The 26,948-nt window shown below is 39.1% G+C and overlaps 2 protein-coding genes across 28 annotated transcripts in view; both read left to right on the forward strand.

Annotated features, from left to right (window-relative positions):
- The first annotated feature begins 13,228 nt into the window (after positions 1-13,228).
- Positions 13,229-26,948, forward strand: part of CLASP2 (cytoplasmic linker associated protein 2) — a 228,227-nt gene continuing 214,507 nt past the window's right edge. For 15 of the 27 annotated variants that reach the window (XM_081283481.1, XM_081283507.1, XM_081283503.1 and 12 more), the window contains exon 1: positions 13,230-13,650. In XM_081283481.1, the coding sequence (XP_081139607.1) occupies positions 13,456-13,650 (195 nt within the window). In that variant the 5' untranslated portion in view covers positions 13,230-13,455. Of the gene's footprint in view, positions 13,651-26,948 lie in introns of all 27 variants that reach the window. The other 12 variants (XM_081283508.1, XM_081283490.1, XM_081283493.1 and 9 more) reach the window with 2 other exon arrangements.
- Positions 22,972-24,436, forward strand: LOC308643587 (thymidylate synthase-like). The gene has a single exon (XM_081283511.1). It carries the CDS (start codon positions 23,106-23,108, stop codon positions 23,415-23,417), a length of 312 nt encoding a protein of 103 aa, XP_081139637.1. The 5' UTR covers positions 22,972-23,105; the 3' UTR covers positions 23,418-24,436.

Consider the following 26,948-nt stretch of genomic DNA (forward strand, 5'->3'; position numbering starts at 1 on the left):
GGATATCTTCATAACAATGTGTCTTGGCGTTGGTCTACTGTGATTTTGTGTGCTTGGTGTCCTGTATGCATCTACAATTTGTATATCTGTTTCCTTTTTTATTTCTGGAAAGTTTTCTGTAATTATTTCATTCAGCAAGTTACTCATTCCCTTGGCATGAATCTCTGTGCCTTCCTCTATCCCGATGACTCGTAAGTTTGGTTTTTTTAAGTTATCCCAAATCTCTTGGATGTTTTTCTCGTGATTTTTTACCAGCCTATCTGAGTTGGCTAGACTCTTTTCAAGATGATATATTTTGTCTTCATTATCTGACGTTCTGGCTTCTACTTGCTCCACTCTGTTAGTGATACTCTCGATTGAGTTTTTAATTTGGTTTATCGTTTCCTTCATTTCTAGAATTATTGTTTGATTTTTTTTAATAATCTCTATCTCCTGATAGAGATACTTAACTTCTTCTTTTTTCTGTTTATGTAATTCGTTTTCAATGTGATCTTTAAGGTTCCTTTCCATCTGTCTAAGGTGTTCCTTGAGTTCTTTATATGGCCATTTTTCTGATGACTCCAGGTCCTCCTGAATATTTAGGCTGTCCTTCATTGTTTGTACTCCTTTTCTTCCTTGCTTTTTTATGCTCATGATACTTCTTGTTCTGTTTGACTGCTGAGTTACTGTTTACTCTTATAAATGTATTTGATGCTTGGGAGGAGAGGTATTAGAAGGGAAGGGAAGAAGTCACTAAAGAGAGTGAGTGTAGGCAGGTAGAATTCAAGAAAGGGGGAATAAGAAAATTGAAAAGAAATGAAAAACAAAAGAAAAAAAGTGAAAAGAAAGAAAGAAAAAACGAAAAAATAAAAATTTAAAACAAAAAAAATTATAATGATAATGAAAAAATGGAAATTGAAGTTTAAAAAATAATAGTAATAATAATAGAATAAAAAGAATTAAAAAAAATTGAAACCATTAATAAGAAAGTTAAAGAACAACAACAACATCAACTACAAAAAGTGAGAATAAAATAAAAAAAATATTAATAATAATCATTAAAAAATAATAATAATAATAAATGCAGTCATAGAGCTCGATTAACTTCTCTTCCAGTAGGTGGAGCTATGCCCACTGGTCCAGGCTTCTCCTCTTGATAGGTGGGAACCAATCACTGTGCCTTAGCTCTTCTTCCCAGACTGTGCAGGTCTCCAGTCCTGAGTGCCTAGGTCCTTCTCTTGTGGTTCCTCAATCCAGGCCCCGCTCACCTGTGCCGCTTACCACAATACTGGCTACACGCCGGGTCTGCTGTTCCTGGGAGCCCTGTTTTCATGAATGCCTGGGTACACCCTTTCTGTTTGCCTCCCTCGGACCCTAAGTTTGTAGGGCTTGGGGCTGAGGACCCCCAGCGAATTTGCCCTCAGGTAGCAACTCCCCTGGTAGCTGGTGCAAGGGACCTCTGTTGTCAGCACTGGTGGGAGCGATAGCCGGGGGTTCTGCGCCGCTAGTCCCACATCACTCCTGATTCCCTGGGTCTGGCTATGGTGCTCAGTTGGCTTTTCCCTCTGTGAGATCAGGTGGGCCGACTATTTATTTCAGCGGGATCGTTAGTGCTGAGTCACAAGAAGCAGGCGAACCGGGGCTTGAATGTAGCAGATTCGTGCTCAGTGTGTGTTTTCTGAGGGGCCCAAAGTGTACGCCTTAGCTCCACGTCAGCTCAGCATTGCCTAGTGATCCTGAGCAAACATGCTTTAGATAATTTACAGCTCCCTATGCCCGCGCAATTGAAGAGGTCAGAGACTTGATCTCTCCGCGCCTGCCGCCATGTTAGACCTCTCAATGATATTCATGTTACCCTTACAGTTTCCTGGCATAAGCAAGATCTTGGGATTATACAAACTGCTGCTTCTGTTTCCAGTCCAGTTTTCTAGAACTGAAACCCTGCTGCCGTCGCCTCCACCTCTGGGCCGCGCTCTTGGGCGCCGCGCTTGTCCGCGACCTTAGCAGTGCCACCGCGGCCTCCGCTGCTCCTCGGCCCAGTGCCTAGCTCCTGGGTCTCAAGTGGCTGCCGCCGCGGCTCTCCAGCCCCCTCCTCCGGAGCACAGGTCCCCTCACAGGGGGATGCCGAACGACCCCAGAGCAGGCTCTGCCCCAAGGTGCAGCAGGGAACAGGCGACCGAGGCACTTGAGGCCGTGGTCTAGCCTTCGGAGGACAGGGCTCGGCACGCAGCCCAGTTCCAGTCTCTAAATGCGGCAGCTGGACCCTGTAGACAGAGCCATCAAGACAGCATGCAGAAAGCAAATGGCGGCTCCCGCGGAGTGGCTTTTCAGCCCCGAAACCACAGCCCAGCCAACAATCCCAATCCACTAACTCTCCCTGTATAGACAATATTAAAAAAAAAAAAAAAAAGGCGGGGTGTACTGAGCTTTCTTTGCCTCAGGTACTTACAATCCACTGCTGATTACCCATTCAGCTTCTCTGCCGGGAGCAAAGTGAAAGAGGAAGCAGATGGGCGCAAAGCGGCTCTGAGCAGGAAAGCGTCCGGGAGTCAAGCGTCTCTTTTTCAATCTCTTTGTTTTTTCTGCTGCTTGGCAGGGTGGTCCACTACAGATTAATGGTGAAAGGAGCTCTAACAAGGTGCGCGAAGTCTCGATTAAAGCCGCTGCTCTGAGCACCAGGCTCAGCACTTCAGCAACCCCCGTACGCAGCGGCCACCTTTTTCCTGAATTCTTCTTCTTTTTTTTTTTTTAATTTATTTATTTTTTTAGTTTTCGGCAGACAACATTTGTTTGTATGTGGTGCTGAGGATCGAACCCAGGCCACACGCATGCCAGGCAAGCGCGATACCTCTTGAGCCACATCACCAGCCCACTTGTAGGGAACTACTTTATTGTGAGAACTCCACCGGAACTCCACAGGAACTCAACGGGAACACCGCGAGAACTCAAAAGTAGCGGGCACCCGAGGTAGCAGGAGCCGCCTTATTGCCAGACAGCAGAGGTTTATATACATAACTGAATACACAGCTTGTTTCAATTTAGCATCATCCAGTTACAGCAATCAGTCATTATCTTAATAATTATACACAGCTTAACTTAATTATCATCACCTTAATTGCTCACTGGCGTTACTTCTCAACCACTCCTTCTGGCAAAATGCCAGGCGCCATCTTGACTTGGTTGTGGCTCTCAACAACTAAGAATTGCTTTGTGGCATAAGATATGGTCTATTGTAGAGAAGGAGCCATGTGCTGCTTAGAAAAAAGTATATTTGCTTGTTGATGGATGACATATTCTATATACGTCCCTTAAGTCTAAATTATTGATTGTATTATTTATTTCTATAGTTTCCTTATTTAATTTTTGTTTGGAAGATCTATCCAGTAGTGAGAGAGGTATCTTAAAGTCACCCCATATTATTGTATTGTGGTCTATTTGACTCTTGAAATTGAGAAAGGTTTGTTTGATGTACATAGATGCTCCATTGTTTGGGACATAAATATTTATTTAATTATTTATTTTCTTTATTTTGTTTATTTGTTTTTATGTGGTGGTAAGGATCGCACCCAGGGCCTCGAACGTGCTAGGCGAGTGCTCTACTGCTGAGCCACAACCCCAGCCTCTGGCGGCATAAATATTTATAATTGTTAGGTTTTAATCCCTATTTCTTAGCCTTTTTACTCCCTTATTTATTTTTTATTAATTTTCATCTAATTTATTTTATTTTTTTTATGATATTGGGGATTGAATCCAGATATGCTCTACCACTGAACTATATCCTCAGAATTTGTAACTTTTTATTTTGAGACATGGACTCACTAAGTTGCCAAGAATGGTATCCAACTTTAGATCCTCCTGCCTTAGCTTCCCAAGTGGTGGGAATTACAAGTGTGTGCCACCGTACACTGAAATACAGTTATCTATTTTCCAACTGGTAGACATTTGTTTTATAATTGGGCTATTATGAATAGCTACCATGAACTGTTATGGACATCCCTCTTAACCTTTGAGGAGAGATTATGATATATTTTTGGTAAGTCATTCTTACTTGTTACCTCCACCCTGGTACCTAACACAATGTCTTTCTTGGTAAACCTTTGTTGAAATATGGTTTCAAACTAGTAGCATATTGATTTATTTCCTAATCTTTGTATAGAAAAAAAACTCCACTGTCAGAACAAAGTCTACTCAAAGTTTCCATTATTGCCACAAATAATGAACACATACATAGATCAGGAATCCAGTCTGCTGTATTTAGATGATCTATTTTAGTATTGTTGACAGTTAAATATACACATATGAAGCCAGGTAGAGTGGTGCAGTCCTGTAGCAATCCCAGCGGCTCAGGAGGCTAAGTCAGGAGATCATGAGTTCAAAGCCAGCCTCAGCAAAAATGAGGCATTAAGCAACTAAGTGAGACCCTGTCTCTAAATAAAATACAAAATAGGGTTGGGGATGTGGCTCAGTGGTTGAGTGCCTTTGAGTTCAAACCCCAGTACCACTCCCCCACCAAAAAAAAAAAAAAACCACACACACATGCTCTCAGACACATTTTAGGGAATAAGCATGAAAGAATGTAGATGTTTCCTATATCATATTATTTCCTAAAATTTTGACACAATTCCTTCATCTCCTTACACTTTTCTTTTTAATAGCAATTCAAAGAATGGCAGGTCGTAAGTGAAAATATAAATATTCAGAGAAATAAAAAGTATCTGGGTGTGATGGCACACACCTTTAATCCCAGTGGCTCAGGAGGCTGAGACAGGAGGATTGCAAATTCAAAGCCAGCCTCAGGAATTTAGTGAGACCCTAACCAATTTAGGTACACACTCTCTCAAAATAAAAAATAAAAAGGGCTGGGGATGTGGCTTAGTGGTTGAGCATCCTTGGGTTCAAAATCCTGCTACCAAAAACAAAAACAAAAAAAAGGAAAAAAAAAGCATATTAGACAAGGAACGTTATTATTGTGGTAATTTATTCAAAACTCCCCCCCCCACACACACACACATCCCTAATTTTCTTTCTTTTAATTGTATCTATTTGGAAAATAACAGAAGCAAATATAAACAAATACCCTGGACTCAAATCATGGATCCAGAATTATGAATGAGGCTAGAGACCTAATTCTGAGCCCCAGCTTTCTCATTTCTAAGTTGGTGGTATAGTGTTTTCCATATAGCACTGTTTGGAAAATTAAAAGACCTTACAAATGGCCAAGACTTTTTTGAAGCCCAGTTCTCAGTGAGTCCAGTCCTCCTGATTGAAACCTGTGTCTTCTGTTCTGTCTCTCTGATAACTTCATGAAGGAACCAGTGTACTCAGGGTACTCACCAAGAGCACACCAGGACACTTTCAATTTTAAGGAAAAATACGGATATTCAGCGTTTGTTAGATATAATGTGGCTCCAAGAAGTTCACAATTTTAATGTTAGACTGTGGTACATTAAGGTCCTACCCTTGCAAGGTTGTGTCTTCTATGGTTACTGTGATAAAAACAGAAGTATAGCATGAAAATCCACATACAACAGTATGAAAATCATGGTATTAGCCTCATTGCAATGTTTGAAAAATTGAGCAGTGACCAACCAGCACAGATATCCTATTCATGATTAAATGTGAGTATTTAAAATGAAATAAAAATTGTTTTTTATTCATAAGTATTAATTTTTTTGTATGGCTCTTAAGTTGTTAGGACATGCAAACTCTTATTCATTGATTTGTTTTCTTTCTTTTTGGTATTAGGGATTGAACCCAGAGGTGCTTTACCACTGAACTACAATACCAGCCCTTTTTTATTTTTTATTTTGAGATGAGGTCTCACTAAGTTTCTTAGGACCTCACTAAGTTGCTGAGGCTGGCTTTGAACTTGTGATCCTCCTGCATCTCTGGTATTACAAGCATGTGCCACCATACCTGGCTTATTCATTAGATTTTATAATTCAATAGGTGGTATTTTGGGCTGGGGTTGTGGCTCAATGGTAGAGTGCTCACCTAGCATGTTTCAGGCCCTGGGTTTGATCCTCAGCACCACATAAAAATAAATAAAATAAAGGTATTATGTCCAACTACAACTAAAAAATAAATATATATTTTTTAAAAATAGGTAGTATTGCTTAGTTATTTCTTTTAGTCTGGAGTAATATGAAAATATGACCGAGGGCTGGGGATGTGGCTCAAGCGGTGGTGCACTCACCTGGCATGCGTTCGGACCGGGTTCGATCCTCAGCACCACATACAAACAAAGATGTTATGTCCGCCGAAAACTAAGAAAAAAATAAATATTAAAAAATTTTCTCTCTCTCTCTCTCTCTCTCTCTCTCTCTCTCTCTCCTCTCTCTCAAAAAAAAAAAATATGACTAAGACAGTGAGTCTGTGCAACTTAAAAGTTGGGACCTTTTTGCTTCAACAATGTTAAACCTATGGCAGACAACAGTGGTATTATATAAATTTTTTATAGATACATAAGTATAACAAATGTTGAATTGAACACTCAAGACTACAACTTGTAGATAAACATGCTATTCCTGAGGAGATCACTTCTTGAATTGGCTAATTCCTAATGATTCTTAAAACTCAATTTAAATATAACCTTCTCCAGGAAGCTTTCTCTAATTTATAACTTTCCTACTCCATATTTGGTGAAATCTAGATAAGGAGTTTGTTGTTGTTGTTGTTGTTGTTTTTCCCAAAAATTCTTTGCTGATCCTATCATGCCATCCCAGAAATGTTGATTTTCTTGTCTGTGTGAGCTTATTGTGGGCAGAGGCCAAATGCAAATGATCTGTGTGTACCTATGGAACTTGGGACAGTATCTCTAGCACATGATGTATTCTGAAGATATTTGTTCATGAATTAATGAAACAGAGAATTTCTTAGTGTTATATCACCGTGACAAAATACCTTAAGTAAACAACTTAAAAGGAGAAAAGATTTATTTTAGCTCACAGTTTCAAAGGTTTCACGGTCACTTTACCTGGTGCCTTTTGGGCCTACAGTGGCAGAAGCAAGTGGTGGAGGAAAGCTGCTCACCTCATGGTGGCAAGGAAACAAAGAGGGAGAGAGGAAGGGGCTGGGGTCTTCATACACCCTTCAATGGCACATCCCCAATTATCTACTTCCTCCTGAAGCCCCCACATCCTGAAGTGTCCACCAACTCCCAATAGCACCATCAGCTGGGGAACAAGCCTATGACACATGAGCTTTTAGGGGCCATTTAAGATTTAAATCACAACAAAAAGGATATGTAAGTAATAGTAACCTGTGTTTAAGAATTTTTTAGTTGCTTTCAGGACTACTCAATGCAATCATAATTATAACCTGAAGACAATTTAATTATCTTATAACTTACAGACCATCTAATGTGATCCTAAAGTTACATAAATTCACAAAGGTAAGTGGAGACAACTGAGGGTGAAAAGCAGCGATCATTTTTAAATTTTATTTATTTATTTATTTTTAGAAAAAGGAAAAAGAAGTTTTAATGCTTTGCTAGCAAAGGAAAAACACAAGGAACTCCTGTCCCAGGGAAATGGGCGGGTGGTGGGGATAAATAAATATATTTATTTATGTATTGATTTTTGGTACTGGGGATTGAACCCAGGGGCACTCAAACACAGAGCCACATCCCCAGGCCCTTTTACTTATTATTTTGAGACAGGGTCTCACTAAGTTGCTGAGGCTGGCTTTGAACTTTCAATCCTCCTGCTTCAACCTCTGGAGCTAATGGGATTACAGGCATGGGGTACCAGGACCAGCCAGCCTAACAGGGGGGTTTGTAAGCAGTGATTCATAGGCTACATTTCACATATTCTCTATCTGGAGTTGTAATTCACTTGTTAATTTAGGAAATAGTAAATTTCTTAGATCTTCTGGCGCCTTTCCCTGAAGTACTTCCTTCATGTATGCTCAAAAAATAACTCTGCCTCTGCTTAGGATGAGGAAGAAAGGTAATCCTGTTGTCACCCCCACTCCTACCCACAGATTAGGGAAAGTGGGGGGAGGAAGAGAAAGAAACATATCCCCATTTAAAATAAATCACAGTGATACAGCAGCAAGTGTTATATTCAAAGCATAAAATGGACCGTTGTTGCATTTCTCCACTGTCAATTTCTAAATTCCATTTCTATGGAAAAATGGTGATGGCATCTTCAAGCTGCTTACTGCGGAGAAAGGGCAAAGTTGGGAGAAGTGGTCTGAAGTCCTTGTTCTCTATCAAGTGGGGCATGGACAGTTAAGGGTATTCAGCATCAAGGCTGTCCAAAGGTCCATGGTGGCAGTTGGTGGGTGACTGGACAAGGTATACATAGGGCAGGTAGCATGCAGATGGCCAAGGGTATTGTAACTTTACTGCATTCAGTTTCCTTTTTCTTGAAGTAGACCAAGATGGAGCAACTTATACTGTTCAGGGACAGAAGGTGGGAGTTCCCTGAAGCAAAAGGAATTTCAACAACTGCATGGACAATTCCTCAGTCTCTATTCATTTACTCACAGGAATAGCTCCTCCAGTTCCACCCAAGGCAAACTCACTCCTCTCCTAATGTTCCAGCAGTCAGCTGTCAACAAACTTACCAGTCACCTTGTATCCTCAGCACGGAAGAAGGGTTGCCTGGAGAGGCAGACATGCCCAAGAAAACTGGAGAGGGGGCTGTTCTCAGGTCAACAATTTGTTACTGAAAGCTTGGTCCCTGTCCTCATGCCAATCCAATAATCTAAAATATAGATTTCCTATCCACGGGATCCTCCTTTTACATTGTTTTGCAACCCTGTAAGAACAGAACCTTTAGACACCCAAGGGTACTAATCAGGGTTCTCCAAAGAAACAGAACCAACAGAATACTACAGATAAGGCTAAAAAGTCTCATAATCTACTGCCTACAAACTGAGGAACCAAGAAAGCTGGTGTGTAATTCAATCCTAGTCTGAAAGCCAGAGAATTAGAGACTTGATGATATAAATCTTTTTTTAAAATTTTTTTCAGTTGTAGATGTACACAACACCTTTGTTAATATTTTTATGTGGTGCTGGGATTGAACCCAGTGCCTCACACTTGCTAGGCAAGTGCTCTACCACTGAGCCACAATCCCAGCCCCTTGATGATATAAATCTTGGTCTGAGTCTAAAGTTGGAGAAACAGCTGCATTAATGTCTAAGGATAAAAGATGGCTATCTCACCACAAGTAGAGAGTAAATTCACCCTTCCTCCACCATTTTGTTCTGTTCACATCCTCAATGGATCACCCAAATTGGGGAGAAACATCTGCTTCACTCAGCTCAACTATTCAAATGCTAATCTTTCCAGAAACATCCTCATAGATACAACCAAAATTAATATATTCCTAGCTAGCTGGTCATCCCTTAGTTCAGAAGAGTGTACACATAAAATTAACCATAGCACATAGTTTATTTGATTGATGCAGAGTCTCAGGGGATTTACAACCAGTAAAAAATGGAAGAAATTTACGACACAATACAAGATAAAAAACAAATATAAGAAAAAAACATCAGAACAAACATAGAAAGGTCAGGTTTCTTTGCATTTGCAAAGTATATTATTTAGTTATTATTTATATTTCAAATGTCCATTTTCATTGAATTCGTTCACTTATTCAACTTAAGTTGATTGAACACCCATTATAAACCAAGTACCATCCTAGAGAAAAAACAAATGTTCCCAGAGCTTTCTAGGTATCAGAGGAGTCAGATAGTATATAAATAATTGTTTAATTGTTATTGGGAATAATTAGCTGAGAGACAAATACTATGTATATTTATAATATATTGTAGAGCACTCTACTCCCACTGGAATAGTTATTCTGAGTAATCTTAACCATACCAAATATTGTAAATGTTGTGGAGCAACTGGAATTCTTGAGCACTGCTGGTAGGAACTTAATATGGTCCAGCCACTTTAGTAAACAGTTTGACAGTTTATTCTAAAGTCACACACACATTTTTCATGAGACCTAGTAATTCCAGTCCTTGGTATTTACACAAGAGAAATAAAAACACATGCCCACACAACAGCTTGGACACTAACCATTATAGCAGCTTTATTCATAAGAATAAAAAACTGGAAACAATCCAAATGCCTGTTACTAGGTAAATGGATCCATAAATCAGTACAATGGAATATTGTTTGGCAATAAAAAGGAAGGGACTTCTAAGACATCAGAGAACCCAGCAAAATTATTGAAAGTTTGAGAGTAGAAAAAATCCAGATTCAAAAAGAATACAGACTGTATGAATTTTTCTAAGTTTAGGAACAGGAAAAACCCTGTTAGAAATCAAATTAGAATTGCCTAGGGTGGAGGTGGTATTGACTGGGAAGTGTCTGGGAACTTCCTGGGCTGATAGAATGTATGATACCTTCATTAGATAATGATTTCACGAATCAATGTAATTGCCAAAACTCATGGAACATGAACTTCAAACTTCAGGTTAAAAATAAAATGGTACTACATGGTGACTGCTGGTGACTGGAAGCAGGGGATCATAATGTTTTTGATGAGAAAGAATGTGGAGAGTAGGCTAGGCTTGGCTCTGAAATAATATATGATGTATAGAACAGTGGTTTGCAGGCTGTGCCTAACCCTCAGTTACCCCATTATATGGGAGGGGAGGGGAGGGGGGATAGTAGAGGATAGGAAAGGTAGCAGAATACAACAGTTACTATTATGGCATTATGTAAAAATGTGGATGTGTAACCAATGTGATTCTGCAATCTTTGTAATGTTTTGAATAACCAATAAAAAAAATAATAAATAAAAAAAAATTAGTTTGGTATGAGTTACTCCATTTTGAGTAAAAGTGCCAAGGTAGAATGACTCTATACTTGGTTTGTACAAGTAAACAACCACCGTCTGCATAGCTCAAGCATAAGGCACAAACTGATAAATTGTGTTAATAAATATGACCCATCTGTGAACTTACTGAATTAAATCATGCATCAACTTATTGATGCAAGGGGTGTATCAACCCCATATCTGTCAAACCAGGCCCACATGCTTATCGAATTCACCAGTCCATTGAATGAAACAACCTTCTCACCTGGGACCCATAAAAGGAGGAACACCCCCAAGAATGCCTGGTGCTATACACCCTGACCCATTGTGAGATGGAGATGATGAACCTCCGATCCTCTGTTCCTGGGTTTGATTTTACTGCTCGATGGCCCACTTTGAAACTGCTTAGCTTGACATCCCTGCTTGATGGCCCACTTTGGAATTGCCTGCCAACCTGACTCTGTGTGTTCTGACAGTCCTGTACCCTGAATAAGTTCTTTGGCAGCTTACAGTCTTATCTGACTGACATTCAGTGATGACTGTTCCATTTGTATCTTCTTTCTGCCTTTGTACTTTGTTTAGCCCCCTTGAACCCCTGTGGCTACCTTAACCCTTTCTTAGCCTTTCTGTAATTTGTGTGTGTATGTGTGTATATATATATATGTAAAGCATGATGTGCAACTGAAGTGTTACAGATAATGGTAATTAGGATTGGAATGAAAGAACCTATTATTGCATGCTTGCCTCTCTCTGCTGCCTGGTAGCCACAGGGAGCAGCTTTCCTCGTCCATGTGGTTACACCATAATGTTTCTGCCTCAAAGCCAGCCAATGGATGGAATGAAACCTCTGAAATGGATTAGAGAATCCATTTGACTAAATGCACCAGCACAAAATTGGAACTGAATCTGCTGTAAAGGAGATCAAAGAATTTTTGGACAAACTCCATAATGAAATTAGTAGGACTCTGGAAAAGACTGGTAGCTGAGAAAAGCACTTGAACAATCAACTTGAGCACTTGGATCACAACTGTCCTACAGTGCAAGCTCAGCTGAGTGAGACAAGGGAATGACACCAGCAGGGAAGTAGTGGAGTAACTGAAAGGACAAGACTCTGATCTGAAGTTACAGAGGAATTCAGAAAGGTAAAACAAGAATTGGAGAAAAGGGTACCAGCATGACTGATGTTGCTCCTTTAGTGAAGATTAAGCAGAGCTTAAGCAAGAAACTTTCAGATGTATGCTAGAATTAGTGTTGTGGGGGCTGGGGATGTAGCTCAATGGTAGAGCTTACCTTAAGCATGAGGTCCAGGGTTCAAAAGGTACTTAAAAAAATCAGTAATGTGGAAAAATATTACTCCAATCAAAACTGAATGAGAAATCCAACATCACTAGAGAAAAGGGACACACATGCAATAATTTCAGAAGCAGTAATAGGCTCTTATCAAATAACACACTGGCTTTCATGCTTCTAGTTTTTTTTTTAATGTCAAATTATATTTCACATTTCATAGGTTTTTAAATGTAATTATACCTCTAAAAACACAACCAATGGGTATTTTTGCATTTACACACATACACATTGTATCATGGTGATTATAATGGTTAATACATTTATATTGAATATAATGTTCAATAAACTAAAAAACAACAAGAACAATATCTATGATTCCTGGGCTTCTGACTACAAGTCACCCACAAGTACTCAGTAAATTGCAACCAATTAAACTAGTGTGGCTTGTGAATAAATTCTGACATTGTGGCAAGACATAGTGTTAGGTCTCTTAATCCCATAGCTAGCAACAAAGAATATTACGATGTATTCTGGTTTTAGGAAAAAAAAAATGGTCAGAACATCATGATTGAAATAAGCCAGATTCAGAAAGACTAGGGTTGAATGTTTTCTCATAGGCAGAAACTAGGGAGAAATAAGGAATTTAAAAAGGGGTGGGGATACCATGCAAGTACAATGAATAACAGTGGAGTAGAGAAAGTGGAATAAAGAGAGGGAGGGAGGAGGAATGGGAAAGAAGAGGAACGGAATGAAGTTAATCACACCAGGGCATGTGCACGTATGAATTCTTCTTTTATGTATAACTCTAACGCACCAATTTAAAAAATAAACAAACTTTTTAAGAAAGAAAAAAAAAAAAACGTCCGGAGAAGTGGAAGGAGATACCAAGCACCAGAAACTTTGTTAGTATTGATTTAAGTGGAAGAAAACTTGGCAGCGATCTGTATATGACACAGCGAAGGCAAGGTACTGCAAAATCCGCTAGCGGTAAACTGTTGGCCCCGCTGGCAGTGTCCACCCAAGGAAGCCCTCAAACCCTCCCAAGGCGTCCCAGCATTCTCGCCAGTTCCTGCAGCTACCGCCGCCTCCACTGGGAAGCACGAGCCCCCGCAGGCGGGCGCTCGCCGGCGTCGCGCTGACGTCACGCGCGTGCTGACGTCGCCGGCGGCCGCGGCTTCTAGAGCGGGCTGGGGCTCGGGGGGCGCCGAGTTTGACTGGTTTGGGGTCCGCTGGGCGCTTGGCGCAGCTTCCGCCCACCCCCGCGCCCCAGGAGCCGCGCCCCGGGCTGGCCGAGCGCATCCCGCGGGCTCCCACGGGGACTCGCCCTGGAGGCTGGGCGGCGCTCGGCGAAAGTTGGCCCCTCACGGGAGGGCTGGCCGGCGGGCGGGCGGCGGCCGCAGCTATGGAGCCCCGTAGCATGGAGTACTTCAGCGCCCAGGTGCTGCAGAAGGACGTGGGCAGCCGGCTGCAGGTGGGCCAGGAGCTCGTGCTCTACCTTAGCTCTCCTGGAGCCATCCCGGACCTGGGGGACGACCTGAACCGCCTGGGCAAGACCGTGGACGCGCTCACCGGCTGGGTGGGCTCGAGCAACTACCGGGTAAGTGGTGGCGGCGCGGCGCGGCGGGGCACGCCCTCGCTCCCGGCCGGCCCTTTAATCCTGGACGTGCGCGTCTGGCCGGGAGCTCCCGAGCAGCGTCAGCGCGGCAGAAGACCCCAGCGAAGGGGAAACTCGGGGATCCGGGGCGCTCCGTCTTTCTGTTCGCGACTGTGACTTTTCACCACGACCAAGTGTTTCCACGCGTGTGAAACAACGACAAATTCAGCTATTCCGTGACACGTTGCGGAGTTACTTGGCACGGGGTGGGGGCACAGTGTTTATCACTTACTTGGAAAAAAAATCATTGATAACATATATACAGTAAAGGGATCCAAGACGTTTTAATATTTGTCCTCGCCAGTGTAAACTCTATGTACGAAGACATAGGACGTTAGGATATGATTTTGAGTTGAAAAGAGATGTCAAATTAATCCCCTCCTACTGATTTTCATCCTACTCAGTCTCCCGGTTCCTTCCCCCCCCACCCCCACCCCCATAATTGTTATGTGTGGAAGGTGGTGATCTTCGTCTCTAAAAGATTTTAAGGGCTTAACTAGGTGTCCGATTGTGTTTACTGTTTTTTCTTATGAAAAACTGTAGATCCTGTTACATTATTTGCTTTTCCTTATTGACGACAGGAAGCAGTTGAAGGGCTCTTCATTTTGTTGTAATGCAGCTGAGGATTGACTCGGACTTGAAACCATGTGCTACCAGGTTTATTGGCGAGGAGGAGGATGAGGTATAAGAAGAAATGAATGTTTATTTAGAGTCAGTAGTAGCAGACTATAGTGTAGCTATGTAGAGAGGCCAGGTAAATATTCTGTAATTAGCCTTTTCTGTAATTGTTAGTTGTTACTTTTCTTTCCAGTCTTCTGGTGGCAGTGTTGCTTTAAAATGCTGGCGGGAACCTGTGGATGAAGTGATTTTTCTTAGAAATATATCCTTCTATCCAGCGAATTGGCTGTACTTTGAAAGCTTCTCTATGCAGAGAAGAAAGACAAACTCTAGAATTATGATGCAGATTTAATGGTAAAATCTACTTGAAAATTTACCACGTTTGTGCTTCATTACATATTATATTTTTATTCTTATTTGGGAAAAGTTATTGTGTATTAATATATCATTGCCATTTGGGAATATTAGTTATTTGGAAGAAACAAGCTAAATTTACTTACTTTTTAAGAAAGACATGCTCAAGGTAGTTGATTTTATGATACAGCACAGATTCTTGTAGAAAATCAGCTCTTTGACAATGTTTGTTCACCTTTCCAAGTGATTGATGTGCCCCCTGCTTCTCATTGACTGTAGCTAATCTGCTTTGAGCTATTTCACTCCTCAGGTGTACTGTCAGTGAATGGATGGTTGAGCAGTCCATCTCTTGAAACACATCTGGCTTCTGTGATAACACAGTATCCTAATTTTTCTGTTAATGCCCCGAGCTCTATTTCTGCTTGGTGCTGTTTTTAACTGGTCCTTAAGAGTAAGGATCCTTCAGGGGTCTGCCTCAGGTTTTCATTTGTTTTTGCTGTACATTCTTTCCATGCTCTCACCAGATACTCAGAAGAGACCTGCCACAGGCTCCCACCAGCTTATTTACACACTTTCTGGTTGCTCTCCCCAACAGTCTACCTTTTTTCCTGTTATGATGGATGAATTACCTGCCTTCCTCACTTAACACCAATCCCTCCTCATGAGTATTATTAGCTTCCATGTCCTCTTATCTACTCAAGGATATTTGATCTGTCAATTCTTTCTTCTTGAATTATTGGTTCTTTTCTTTGTGCTAAATTCTTTAATATAAAAACTTCTGACATTACTAGGGAGAGAGTTTTCTAATTAGTGTGTTATTTGGGTTTTACAAACTAAATTGCATATTCTTTTTTCACTCGAGAGACAATAAAACACACCAATTTTTTTTTAATTGATTTTGGACATTCCTGGGGTTTAAACCCAGGGTCTTTTATCCAGATAACTATCACTATATCTCAGCCCACACCAAAGTCTCTTAAAAAAATGTATTGTAGGAATATTGAATGTACAAATAGAATTGTACTTAAATTTTAAATTATGCTGAACGAACTAGTTTTTCTTTGGTTTTGATACTTTAGAATTTATGTCATAACAGTCATTGCTTTGATACATTTGAGTACTGTCTATATGCTGGGTATTGTTCTTAATGGTGAGGATCTAGCTGTGAACCAGACAGGCAAAACTCATTCATTTAGATATTTTTTGATGACCTACCATGTGCAGGCACTTACTACTATTCTAGGCACTGCGGATACAATAGTGAAAAAGAGAGATCCTTGCGTTTGTGGACTTACATTTTAGTGGGGATAGAGGAATAGGCAGGATAAGTAAATAAAATCTATTGTGTGGTAGGTGGTGATGAATAGTTTGGAGAAAAACAGTGAAGGGAATAGGAAATTTTAGGCAGGATTAAGCCTAAAGAAATTAGGATATTCATCCTTCTTTCCTTTTCTCTCCTTTTTAAAACTTGTTTTCTATTATTTGTTAGCTTTATTTTCATTCTTGTACATTGTGAGCAACAGTAACATTTACATTTCATCTGCATCTGTAACAGTAAATTGACTCTAAAAAGGAAGAAAACAATAAGTAGTATTTATATTATAACTACATAGTGCTACCTAAGTAATGTGCTAGGATTTCATGCTTCTGGGAATTCAAAATTATAGCCTCCTTGACTTTCTAAGGATAATATTTCCCAACATCAGCTTCACTTAAATTATATTTCCTATAAACTATCACTATTGTACTTTTTTAAAAATGGGATGCGGGGTTCAAACCTAGGGGTACTGTACTACTCAGCTACATTTCCAGCCCTTTTTATTTTTTATATTGAGACAGGATCTTGCTAAATTGCTCAGATTGGCCTTGAACTTGTGATCCTCCCGCCTTAGCCTCCTGAGTTGCTGGGATTATAGGCATGTGCCATGACATCTAGCTACCATGTTTTTGTACCCCCCATCCCCAAAGGATGTTTATCTACCAACTAATATATGTGTATTTTGGCCTGTTCCTTTCCAGGTTGTTTTTAATATTTTTACTATTAACATTGTATATTGTCACTTTGTACATATGCATGAGAATTTCTCTTGGTTATTGATTCTAATTGGTCAGATTTAGCGTCTTCCTTTAATGCTCCCTTATAATCCTGAAATTAAATGTATAGAGAATACCCATTACACATAATTTTAAAAAATCTGTGTAGTGTCCTCTAACAGTAGTATAAAGGAAAATTACATGTAATTTATAATGAGGTAAAATATGTTGTTTCCCCTTAGTTTGAACAGGGAATTGGTTCCATTCCTCTCTCTCATATACTAAAATCCTCAGGTGTTCAAATACCTTATATAAAATGGTGTAGAAGTTTACATATAACGTATGCATCCTTCTATATACTTGAAATCATTTCTAGATTAGTTATATTGAATACTATGTAAATACCATGTAAATAGTTATATTATTTAGAAAGTAATGACAAGGAAAAAATGTACATGTTTGGTGTAGATCCACAATATATTTTTCTCAAATATTTTTTATCTGAGGTTGGCTGAATCTGAGCATGTAGAACCCACAGATTTGGAGGACTGACTGCATTTCTATGTTTAATGTGCCAACCAGACTGATCAAGAAGACATGATAGTTACATGGCTGCAACAGTACGTGTAATAGTTATGATGCTGTCACTATCAATTCAGACTATTACAAATGTGTGGTTGCTGGGTGATTCAGTCTTCACAAGTGACATTGTTGATGACAGTGATACTCTGTAAGTCTAAATTTTTTAAAAATATATTTTTAGTTATAGATGGACACAATACCTTTATTCATTTATTTTTATGTGGTGCTGAGGATTGAACCCAGTGCCTTGCACATGTGAGGCAAGCGTTCTACCACTGAGCTACAACTTCAGCCTTGTAAGTCTAAATTTTGAACCTTATTTCTTCAGTACACTAGCTTACAAAGTTTGGTCATTCCATCTGACATCCTTTTCATTAAGCTTTTAACTGTCCTGCACTCTTTTTTTATTTTTATTTTTTTAGTTGTAGATGGACATAATACCTTTATTTATTTATTTAAGTTACATATATTTTTAGATGTAGATGTGTACAATATCTTTATTTATTTATTTTATTTATTTTATGTAATGCTGAGGATTGAACCCAGTACCTCACACATGAAAGGCAAGCGCTCTACCATTGAGCTACAGGCTCAGCCCCTACCCTGCACTCTTTTTTTGCGGGGTTTACTGGGAATTGAACTCAGGGGCACTCAACCACTGAGCCACATCCCAGCCCTATTTTGTATTTTATTTAGAGATAGGGTCTCACTGAGTTGCTTAGCACCTTGCCATTGCTGAGGCTGGCTTTGAACTCATGATCTTCCTGCCTCAGGAAGATTCCAAGCTGCTGGGATCACTGGCATGTTCCACTACATCCGGTTGTCCTACTCTTATCACTGAGCTAAATATCATGGTCAGTCATTGATCACACCCTTATATTCATTCTTAATTTTTGTCTACCTTCTCATTCTTGATTTATTATCCTCATTTAATAAACTTCAGTATGAATTAACCCAACTCTGCCTATCTTATACCTGCACCAGTGGAACTTAAGGTGGATGGATGAAAACACAGTTTTTTAAACTGGCTTCATTTAAATTTGTGGACTGAAAGTTGGCCCTTAATACTGTCTGGCATCATACTGTATTTTGGAGTTCATTCACTGTTTCACTTAAACAGCTATTTTACACCTTTTTCTCTCCCCTTAGAGAGAGATACCAATATATTCTTATCTATTATCACTGTCAGCTAAGTCCTTCCTTCCTACTCCATTGAGAAAATTGAAGGAATTAGAATTTTTTTAATTCTCCCATAGTGTATCTACTCACCTTCTAGCATTTACACCCATGACAGTCTCCTAATATTTGTTGCATTAGTAAATGAAAGCACACTTGTCCTTTGATTTACCTGTTGATTGCATTCCTGGAAAACTCATATACCAAAACCATGCCCACCCCTCCCCGCAAAAAAAAAGGGTACTTGTGGGGGACAATGTTAAATTTTAGACTTACAGAACTTCAGATAGGTTTTTTAAATCTATTTAAATGTTTGTCAGCAGGACTGCCAAGTATACCTATACCATGTACCTATAGGCTGCGCATCTCCAGATTGTAATATTTGTGTCCCCCATTCCCACTGTCCTTGAGAACCATTGTTCTTGGGCATATGTCTAGACGGGGAAATATTGGGTTATATTTTCCTTATTTTGTCTACCTCATCCTAACGTTCATCACTAACTCACTTTGTTTCTCTTCCTTTTTGAAGTCAATAGTTTTATTATTTAAAAAAAAAACTATGTTTCTTTTCAGGTTTTTAAAATTTGTAGACCATTGGGTTTCATTTATATAACCTGTGTGTACATGCCCTTTTGCTTAGCCAATTATTCTATACTACTCTTTTTTCGGTAGCTGTGTATGAATAGCATGCCTTTATTTAATTTGTTTATTTTTATGCAGTGCTAAGGATCAAACCCAGTGCCTCACACATGCTAGGAAAGCACTCTGCCACTGAGCTATAGCCCCAGCCCCTATAACATTCTTTTACTACTAATTGTCTAAGAATTTTTTAGTGTTGGGGATTGAATACAGGACCCAGTACATGCTAAGCATGTGTTCTACCATTGAGCTATATTCCCATTCACACTAATTTTCTTAGTTAATTTGGTGGGGAAAAAACATCCTGTAAACCTATTCTACTTCCTAGTAAGAGGAGCATTATATGAGTATGTTTGTTATGAGCAATATATGCTTTTTTTCCTGTTCCACCTGTGGGAAAAAAAATATTCATGATTATGAATTAAACATGTGTTTCTGGGTGTCAAAAAACTTGTTGCCTTACTTTCTGACTTCATTTATTTTATTTTATTTTTTTGTGGTGCTGGCTGACTTTCTGACTTTATAAGGAAAGTTCTTAGTTGTGATTATTAAATTGAGTGTAATCATTACTATCTAATGCAGTTACTTAACAGAACTGTTTTGGTGTATGAGTTTTCCAGGAATGACAACATTTGTGATCTAAGCTATTTGGAAGACTTTACATCCTATTTAATTGAAACTCTCTAGCAAAGGCAATGGCTTGCATTTAAGTTTATTGACTGATTGCTCAAATATGTTCAATTACTTGTGATGCAGAGGTGAGAAGGGAGGGGCGGTGGGAGAGAAAGAATGGAGGAATGACTCTAGAGTCCTGAAATTTCTCAGGGTTAATAACATTTCATTATATTTTTTTAAAATTTGAGTTTTATGGTTTAAAAATACCCTAAAATTTGTTTGACCTTACCTCCAAATTTTTAGCTTTTTTTTTTTTTTTGTGTGTGTGTGTGGGTGTGTGTGCGTGTGCCAGAAATTAAACCCAGGGAAAATTTGCCACCCTCTGAGCCATATCCCCAGTCCTATTTTTTACTTTAAGACAGAATCTCACTAAGTTGCTTAGGGACTCCCTAAATTGCTGAGGCTGGCCTTGAATTTACAGCCTCCTATTTCAGTCAATTTCCCAGAGTTGCTGGGATTACAGGTGTGAGTCACCATGCCCAGCTGCTTTTAAAGAGTTTTTCTACTTAAAAATTATGTTATTCTTTCTTTTGGGGAGAGATGCTGTACTTTTTATATTTTAAGGGATATAAGCAGAGGCATTTGGGTTTCTAAGGAAGTGATGAGGAGCAAATTTGAGTATTGCTCTATTTCTTTTCTTTTTGAGAGTTTTAGTATTTTACTAGTGAGTATATCCTTAGCCAAGATGCAGGCTAAGTTGAAAAATGTTCACATGGAAGTTCAGAAAAGGTATGTATAGCTTCATATGTAAATCTTGATATTTGATGTATCACATTTACCAACTATATATCTCTGTATGTATTTTTTGATCTGGTACTGGAGATTGAACCCACAGGTGCTCTATTATGGAGCCACATCCCCAGTCCTTTTAATTTTTTTTTTTTTGAGATAGGATCTTGTTAAGTTGCCCAGACAACCTCGAATTAGCAATCTTTTTGCCTAACACCACAAAATGCTGGAATTACAGGTGTGTGCCACTGCTCCAGGCTCACCTACCATATTCTTTAGAAATGTATTGGCTGTTATTGCATATTGATTGACTGGTTAGTTGGTACTAGGAGTTGAACCCAGGGGTGTTTAATCACTGAGCCATATTCCCAGCCCTTTTTGTTTTGATACAGGCTTTTCATTAAGTTGCTTAGGGCTTTGCTAAGTTGCTGAGGCTTGCTTTGAATTTGTAATGTTCCTGCCTCAGCCTCCTGAGCTGCTGGGGTTAGAAGCCTGTGCCACTACACCTGGCTGGGTCTTTATCTGTTATCCCATGTAAATTTCAGAATCAGGTAGGCACCAGAATATGAGGAATTTTTATTGCATTTACATTGAATATTCTCTTTCTTGGGAAGAATTAATGTCTTTATAATATTTGCCTCTTTATCCATGAAAATTGTTTAGGTATTTAATGTTTTTCAATTCTGTTTTAATTGTTTTCTCAAAATAGGTGTTATACACACTTTTTCATTAGATTACTCTTAGGCAATTTACAGTTTTTGAGAGTACTGTATATGTGATTCTTTTAAAAATTATACTTTCTAATATATAGAAATGGAATGGTGTTTGGCATATTGATTTTTATGAGTAACCTACTTGTTATATAATTAAAAGCTTTTTCCCCTCCTGTAATTTCTGGGTTTTTCTCTAACTATGATCATATCAAAGAATAATGACAGTCCATAGTTTTGCTTGGTTTTATTGTATTTTCAAAACCCATAGAATGGGGATGAAAAAAGGAGAGTGGGCATTCTTCTGTTTTCAGGTTTCAAAGGTATGTTCTAACATTTCACCATTAGGAATCATGTTTGCTATAGTTAAAACAACAAAATAATGGTAGAGGACTTGGAATACATATCTAAAGGTAGACAGTAAAATAAACTCAACCATAACACTACTCTTCACCCATAAGCAACCCTCCTCCATCATCTTGTCACAAATCATAGATGTCATATTGTCCATCCATAAGACTTTGTAGTTAGTCTCGTCATTGTCTCAAGGATAAGCTCTTTTAAAAAAATTAGTATAACCCGAATCTCATTGTCATAGTTACAAAAAAATTTCTTTACATCAAATATCCAGAGTTCAAATTTCCAGTGTTTTTAATTAGTTTGGAGAAATAAGAATCCAAATAAGATACATAAGTTGTGGTTGTTAATTTATTAGTTTCCTACTGTTGCTTTAAGAAATGATTACAAATTTAGTTGCTTATGACAATATCCAGTATGCTCTTATAGTTCTGGTGATCAGAAGTCTGAAATGGATTTTACTGGGATAAACTCAAGGTGCCAGCAGGATTATATTCTAGAACTATTGTGGGAGACTTAATTAAAGAGAGGCTTCTAGAGGCTGCTTGCATTCTTTGGCTCATGGCATCTTTTTCCATTATCAAAGCCAGCAGTGTAGCATCTTGAAAACTTTCTTTCTGACCTCTGCTTACATAACATCATATTTCCTCTGATTTGGATTTTTTACTTCCTTCTTATAAAGACCTGTACTTATAAGGACTCCCTCTTACAAGGACCCTTGAAATAAACTCAGCCATTTATGTTCAACTAATTTTTTTCTTTTTTTTTTATTGGTTGTTCAAAACATTACAAAGCTCTTGACATATCATATTTCATACATTAGATTCAAGTGGGTTATGAACTCCCATTTTTACCCCGTATACAGATTGCAGAATCACATCGGTTACACATCCACGTTTTTACATATTGCCATACTAGTGACTGTTGTATTCTGTTACCTTTCCTATCTTCAACAAATTTTTTTTAATATTTATTTGTTGGTTAGACACAATACCTTTATTTTGTTTATTTATTTATTTTTATGTGGTGTTGAGGATAGAACCCAGGGCCTCAGCCATGCTAGGCGTTCGCTCTACCACTGAGCCACAACCCCAGCCCTATGTTCAACTAATTTTTGATGAAGATGTTAAGAATACACAATGAGAAAAAGACAGTCTCTTCATTTAATTGTATGGGGGAAATGATACCTACATGCAAAAGAAAGAAGTTGAGCCTTTATTTTACACCATACACAAAAAATAAATAAATTGGGTTAAAGGCTTAAATGTAAGACCTGTAACTGTAAAAACTCTTGGAAGAAAACGGGAAATTTCTTAATTGGTCTTGGCAATTTTTTTTTTTTTTTTTGATAACAAATGCACAGGCAACAAAAGAAAAAAATAAGAGGAAGAGGCGGAGCGCGAGGGCGGCGTTGGGGGGAAAGTGCGTGCAGAAAGGGCTCTGTTTTGGCGCCCACGTTTCCCGCCTCAGTCCGCGTCTCCAGCCTTCACCAAGCCTGCCGCCGGCTCTGAGTTGCAATGCACGATGTCGCCGCCAGCCGCACAGGAGCTGGGCGCAGAGCAGCCGCCGCAGCACGGGGAGCTGCAGTACCTGGGGCAGATCAAGCACATCCTGCGCTGCGGCTTCAGGAAGGAGGACCGCACCGGCACCGGCACCCTGTCGGTTTTTGGCATGCAGGCACGCTACAGCCTGAGAGATGAATTTCCTCTGCTGACAACCAAACGTGTGTTCTGGAAGGGTGTTTTGGAGGAGTTGCTGTGGTTTATCAAGGGATCCACAAATGCGAAAGAACTATCTTCCAAGGGAGTGAAAATCTGGGATGCCAATGGATCTTGAGGCTTTTTGGATGGCCTGGGATTCTCCACCAGACAAGAAGGGGACCTGGGCCCAGTCTATGGCTTCCAGTGGAGACATTTTGGGGCAGAATACAAAGATATGGATTCAGATTATTCTGGTCAAGGAGTAGACCAACTGTAAAAAGTGATTGACACCATCAAAACCAACCCTGATGACAGAAGGATCATCATGTGTGCCTGGAACCCAAAAGATCTTCCTCTGATGGCACTGCCTCCATGCCATGCCCTCTGCCAGTTCTACGTGGTGAATGGGGAGCTGTCCTGCCAGCTGTACCATAGGTCAGGTGACATGGGCCTGGGCGTGCCCTTCAACATCGCCAGCTATTCCCTGCTTACCTACATGATTGCACACATCACAGGCCTGCAGCCAGGTGACTTTGTACATACTTTGGGAGATGCACATATTTACCTGAATCACATTGAGCCACTGAAAATTCAGCTTCAGCGAGAACCAAGACCTTTCCCAAAGCTCAAAATCCTTCGAAAGGTTGAGAAAATCGATGAAGACTTTCAGATTGAGGGGTACAATCCACATCCAACTATTAAAATGGAAATGGCTGTTTAGAGTGCTTTCAAAGGAGTTGGAAAGATTTTGTCACTTGTAGGGTTAGGCTGAATGCCCAGGTGAAAATTGTTTCTTTCTAAAGAAAAAGAAACTAGGTCAAAAAAATCAGTTACTATTCATTAGCTTTCAAGTATGTTTCCATTGGCAGATATAACTGTGCTATTTGTTTTAGCAGTCACATTTTGTTGACTGAGGGAGCACAAAATGCTGAGCAAAGAAAGTGGGAGTTTATATACTTTTAGCAAAAATACATAGCATTTCAGTCTCTTGGCTTCATTAAGACTTGTGAATTTCATTGTTTGTACAAGCTATTTATTCCCTTCAATTTTGAAGTAACCCATCCATCATAATATATGTGCATTATCCTTATTTGTTTTATATGTTTCTATAATAAAGAACTGTTTGCATTTGGAAAAAAAAAGAAAAATAAACAAGTGGGACTATATTAAACTAACAAGTTTCTGCACAGCAAAAGGAACAATAAAATGAAAAGCAATCTACTGAATGGGAGAAAATACTTGCAAAGACCCACTTATCTGTCAAGGAGTTAATATCCCAAATGTAAAAGGAGGTCATATAATTTAATAGCAGACAAATAAACCCTAAGCCAAAAATTCACCCCACTTACAAAGTGTGCAAAAGACCTGAATAGATATTTTTCAAAGGAGGACATATAAATGACCAACCAGGTATGTGAAAAAATACTCAACATCTGTAATCATTAGGGAAATGCAAATCAAAGCCACAAAGAGATATCACCCCATACCTGTTAGGATGTCTGTTATCAAGAAGTCAGAATATAACAAGTGTTGCTGGTGAGGATGTAGACAAAGAGGAACTTTTGGGAGGCTGAGGTATTAGGATTGCAAACTTGAGGTCAGCCTGGGTAACTCAGTAGGACCCTGTCTCAAAAAAGAATGAGGGATGTAGCTCAATGGTAGAGTGCTTGTCTAGCATTCTTGAGGCCCTGGGTTCAATCTGAAATATTGATAAAACCCAACAAAACAAAACAAAATGAAAACAAACCTACCATATGATTCAGCAATCCCACTTCTGAGTATATAGCTAAAAGAAGTAAAATCACTATTTTAAAGAGACATTTGCCCTGCCACGTTCATAGAAGCATTATTTATAATAGCCAAGGTATGGAAACAACCTATTTTTATCAACAGATGGATGAATAAAGAAAATGTGATATACACATGAAATGTTATTCAGCCTTGACAACAAAATAAAGGAAATCTTATCACTTGCAACAAAATGGATCAACCTGAAGGACATTATACTAAGTGAAATTAGCCAGAGACAGAAAGACAAAATACTGCATGATCCTATTTGTATGTGGTGTCTAAAAGAAAAAAGGTAGAATTCATAGCAACAAAATAGAATGGGAAAAGTGGAGATGTTATTCAGAGGGTATACACTTTTAGTTATACGATGAATTAGTTCTGGAAACAATGTATAACATGTTGACTATTATTAGTAATAACGTATACTTGAAATTTGCTAAGAGTGGATTTCAAGTGTTGTTACTTTACATTGGGCCTAAGATAATCCAGGTTAATGTCTCCCTCTTTGATGATTTTTAGTTCCACCTACAAAGTCCCTTTTGTCATGTAGGATAACATATTTACCTAGTTGGGGGGGGGGTTGGTTAGGATGTGAACATCTTTGGGAGACCGTTATTCTGCTGCCAGAGTTAACATATCATTAAAGTATTTATAAATCTGTTTTCTTCTCAGTCCTCTCTGTTTTTAAAAGTTCTTAGATTTTATTTGTGATAGAGTTTCCAGTAGTCTGGATTTTCTGATTTCATTCTTATAATGATGTTTGACCTTTTTTGTTTTTCTGTATTTCCTATAAACTGGTAACTTAGTTGGATCTAAAGCTTAATCAAATCCAGGTTTTTTGTTTTTTTTCCATTAAGACTGTTTCATCGGGGCTGGGGATGTGGCTCAAGCGGTAGCGCGCTCGCCTGGCATGCGTGCGGCCCGGGTTCGATCCTCAGCACCACATACTAACAAAGATGTTGTGTCTGCCGAGAACTAAAAAAAAAATAAATAAATACTAAAAAATTCTCTCTCTCTCTCTCTCTCTCTCTCTCTCTCTCTCTTTAAAAAAAAAAAAAAAAAGACTGTTTCATAGGACCCTGTATGCATATGACTACTTGTCTAGTGTGTGAGGCACTGGGTTCGATCCTTAGCAGCACATAAAAATAAACAAATAAAATAAAGATATTTTCTCCATCTACAAAAAATTTTAAAAAATAATAGAATTTATTTATTTATTTATTTATTTTTATTGGTTGTTCACAACATTACAAAGCTCTTGACATATCATATTTCATACATTAGATTGAAGTGGGTTATGAACCCCCAATTTTACCCCAAATGCAGATTGCAGAATCACGTCGGTTACACATCCACAATTTTACATAATGCCCTATTAGTAATTGTTGTATTCTGCTACCTTTCCTATCCCCTACTATCCCCTCTCCCCTCCCCTCCCATCTTCTCTCTCTACCCCATCTACTGTAATTCATTTCTCTCCTTGTTTATTTTCCCATTCCCCTCACAACCTCTTATATGTAATTTTGTATAGCAATGAGGGTCTCCCTTCATTTCCATGCAATTTCCCTTTTCTTTCCCTTTCCCTCCCATCTCATGTCTCTGTTTAATGTTACTCTTTTCTTCCTGCTCTTCCTCCCTGCTCTGTTCATAGTTGCTCTCATTATATCAAAGAAGACATTTGGTATTTGTTTTTTAGGGATTGGCTAGCTTCACTAAGCATAATATGCTCTAGTGCCATCCATTTACCTGCAAATTCTATGATTTTGTCATTTTTTTATTGCTGCATAGTACTCCATTGTGTATAGCTGCCACATTTTTTTTATCCATTCATCTATTGAAGAGCATCTGGGTTGGTTCCACAGTCTAGCTATTGTGA

This window comes from Spermophilus citellus, assembly GCF_964194105.1.
Source record: "Spermophilus citellus genome assembly, chromosome: 3".
Taxonomy (NCBI): Eukaryota; Metazoa; Chordata; class Mammalia; order Rodentia; family Sciuridae; genus Spermophilus; species Spermophilus citellus.

What these genes read in the sequence shown, in the direction of transcription:
- LOC308643587 (XM_081283511.1), top strand. Translation starts at nt 23,106, where the DNA reads ATGTCGCCGCCAGCCGCACAGGAGCTGGGCGCAGAGCAGCCGCCGCAG.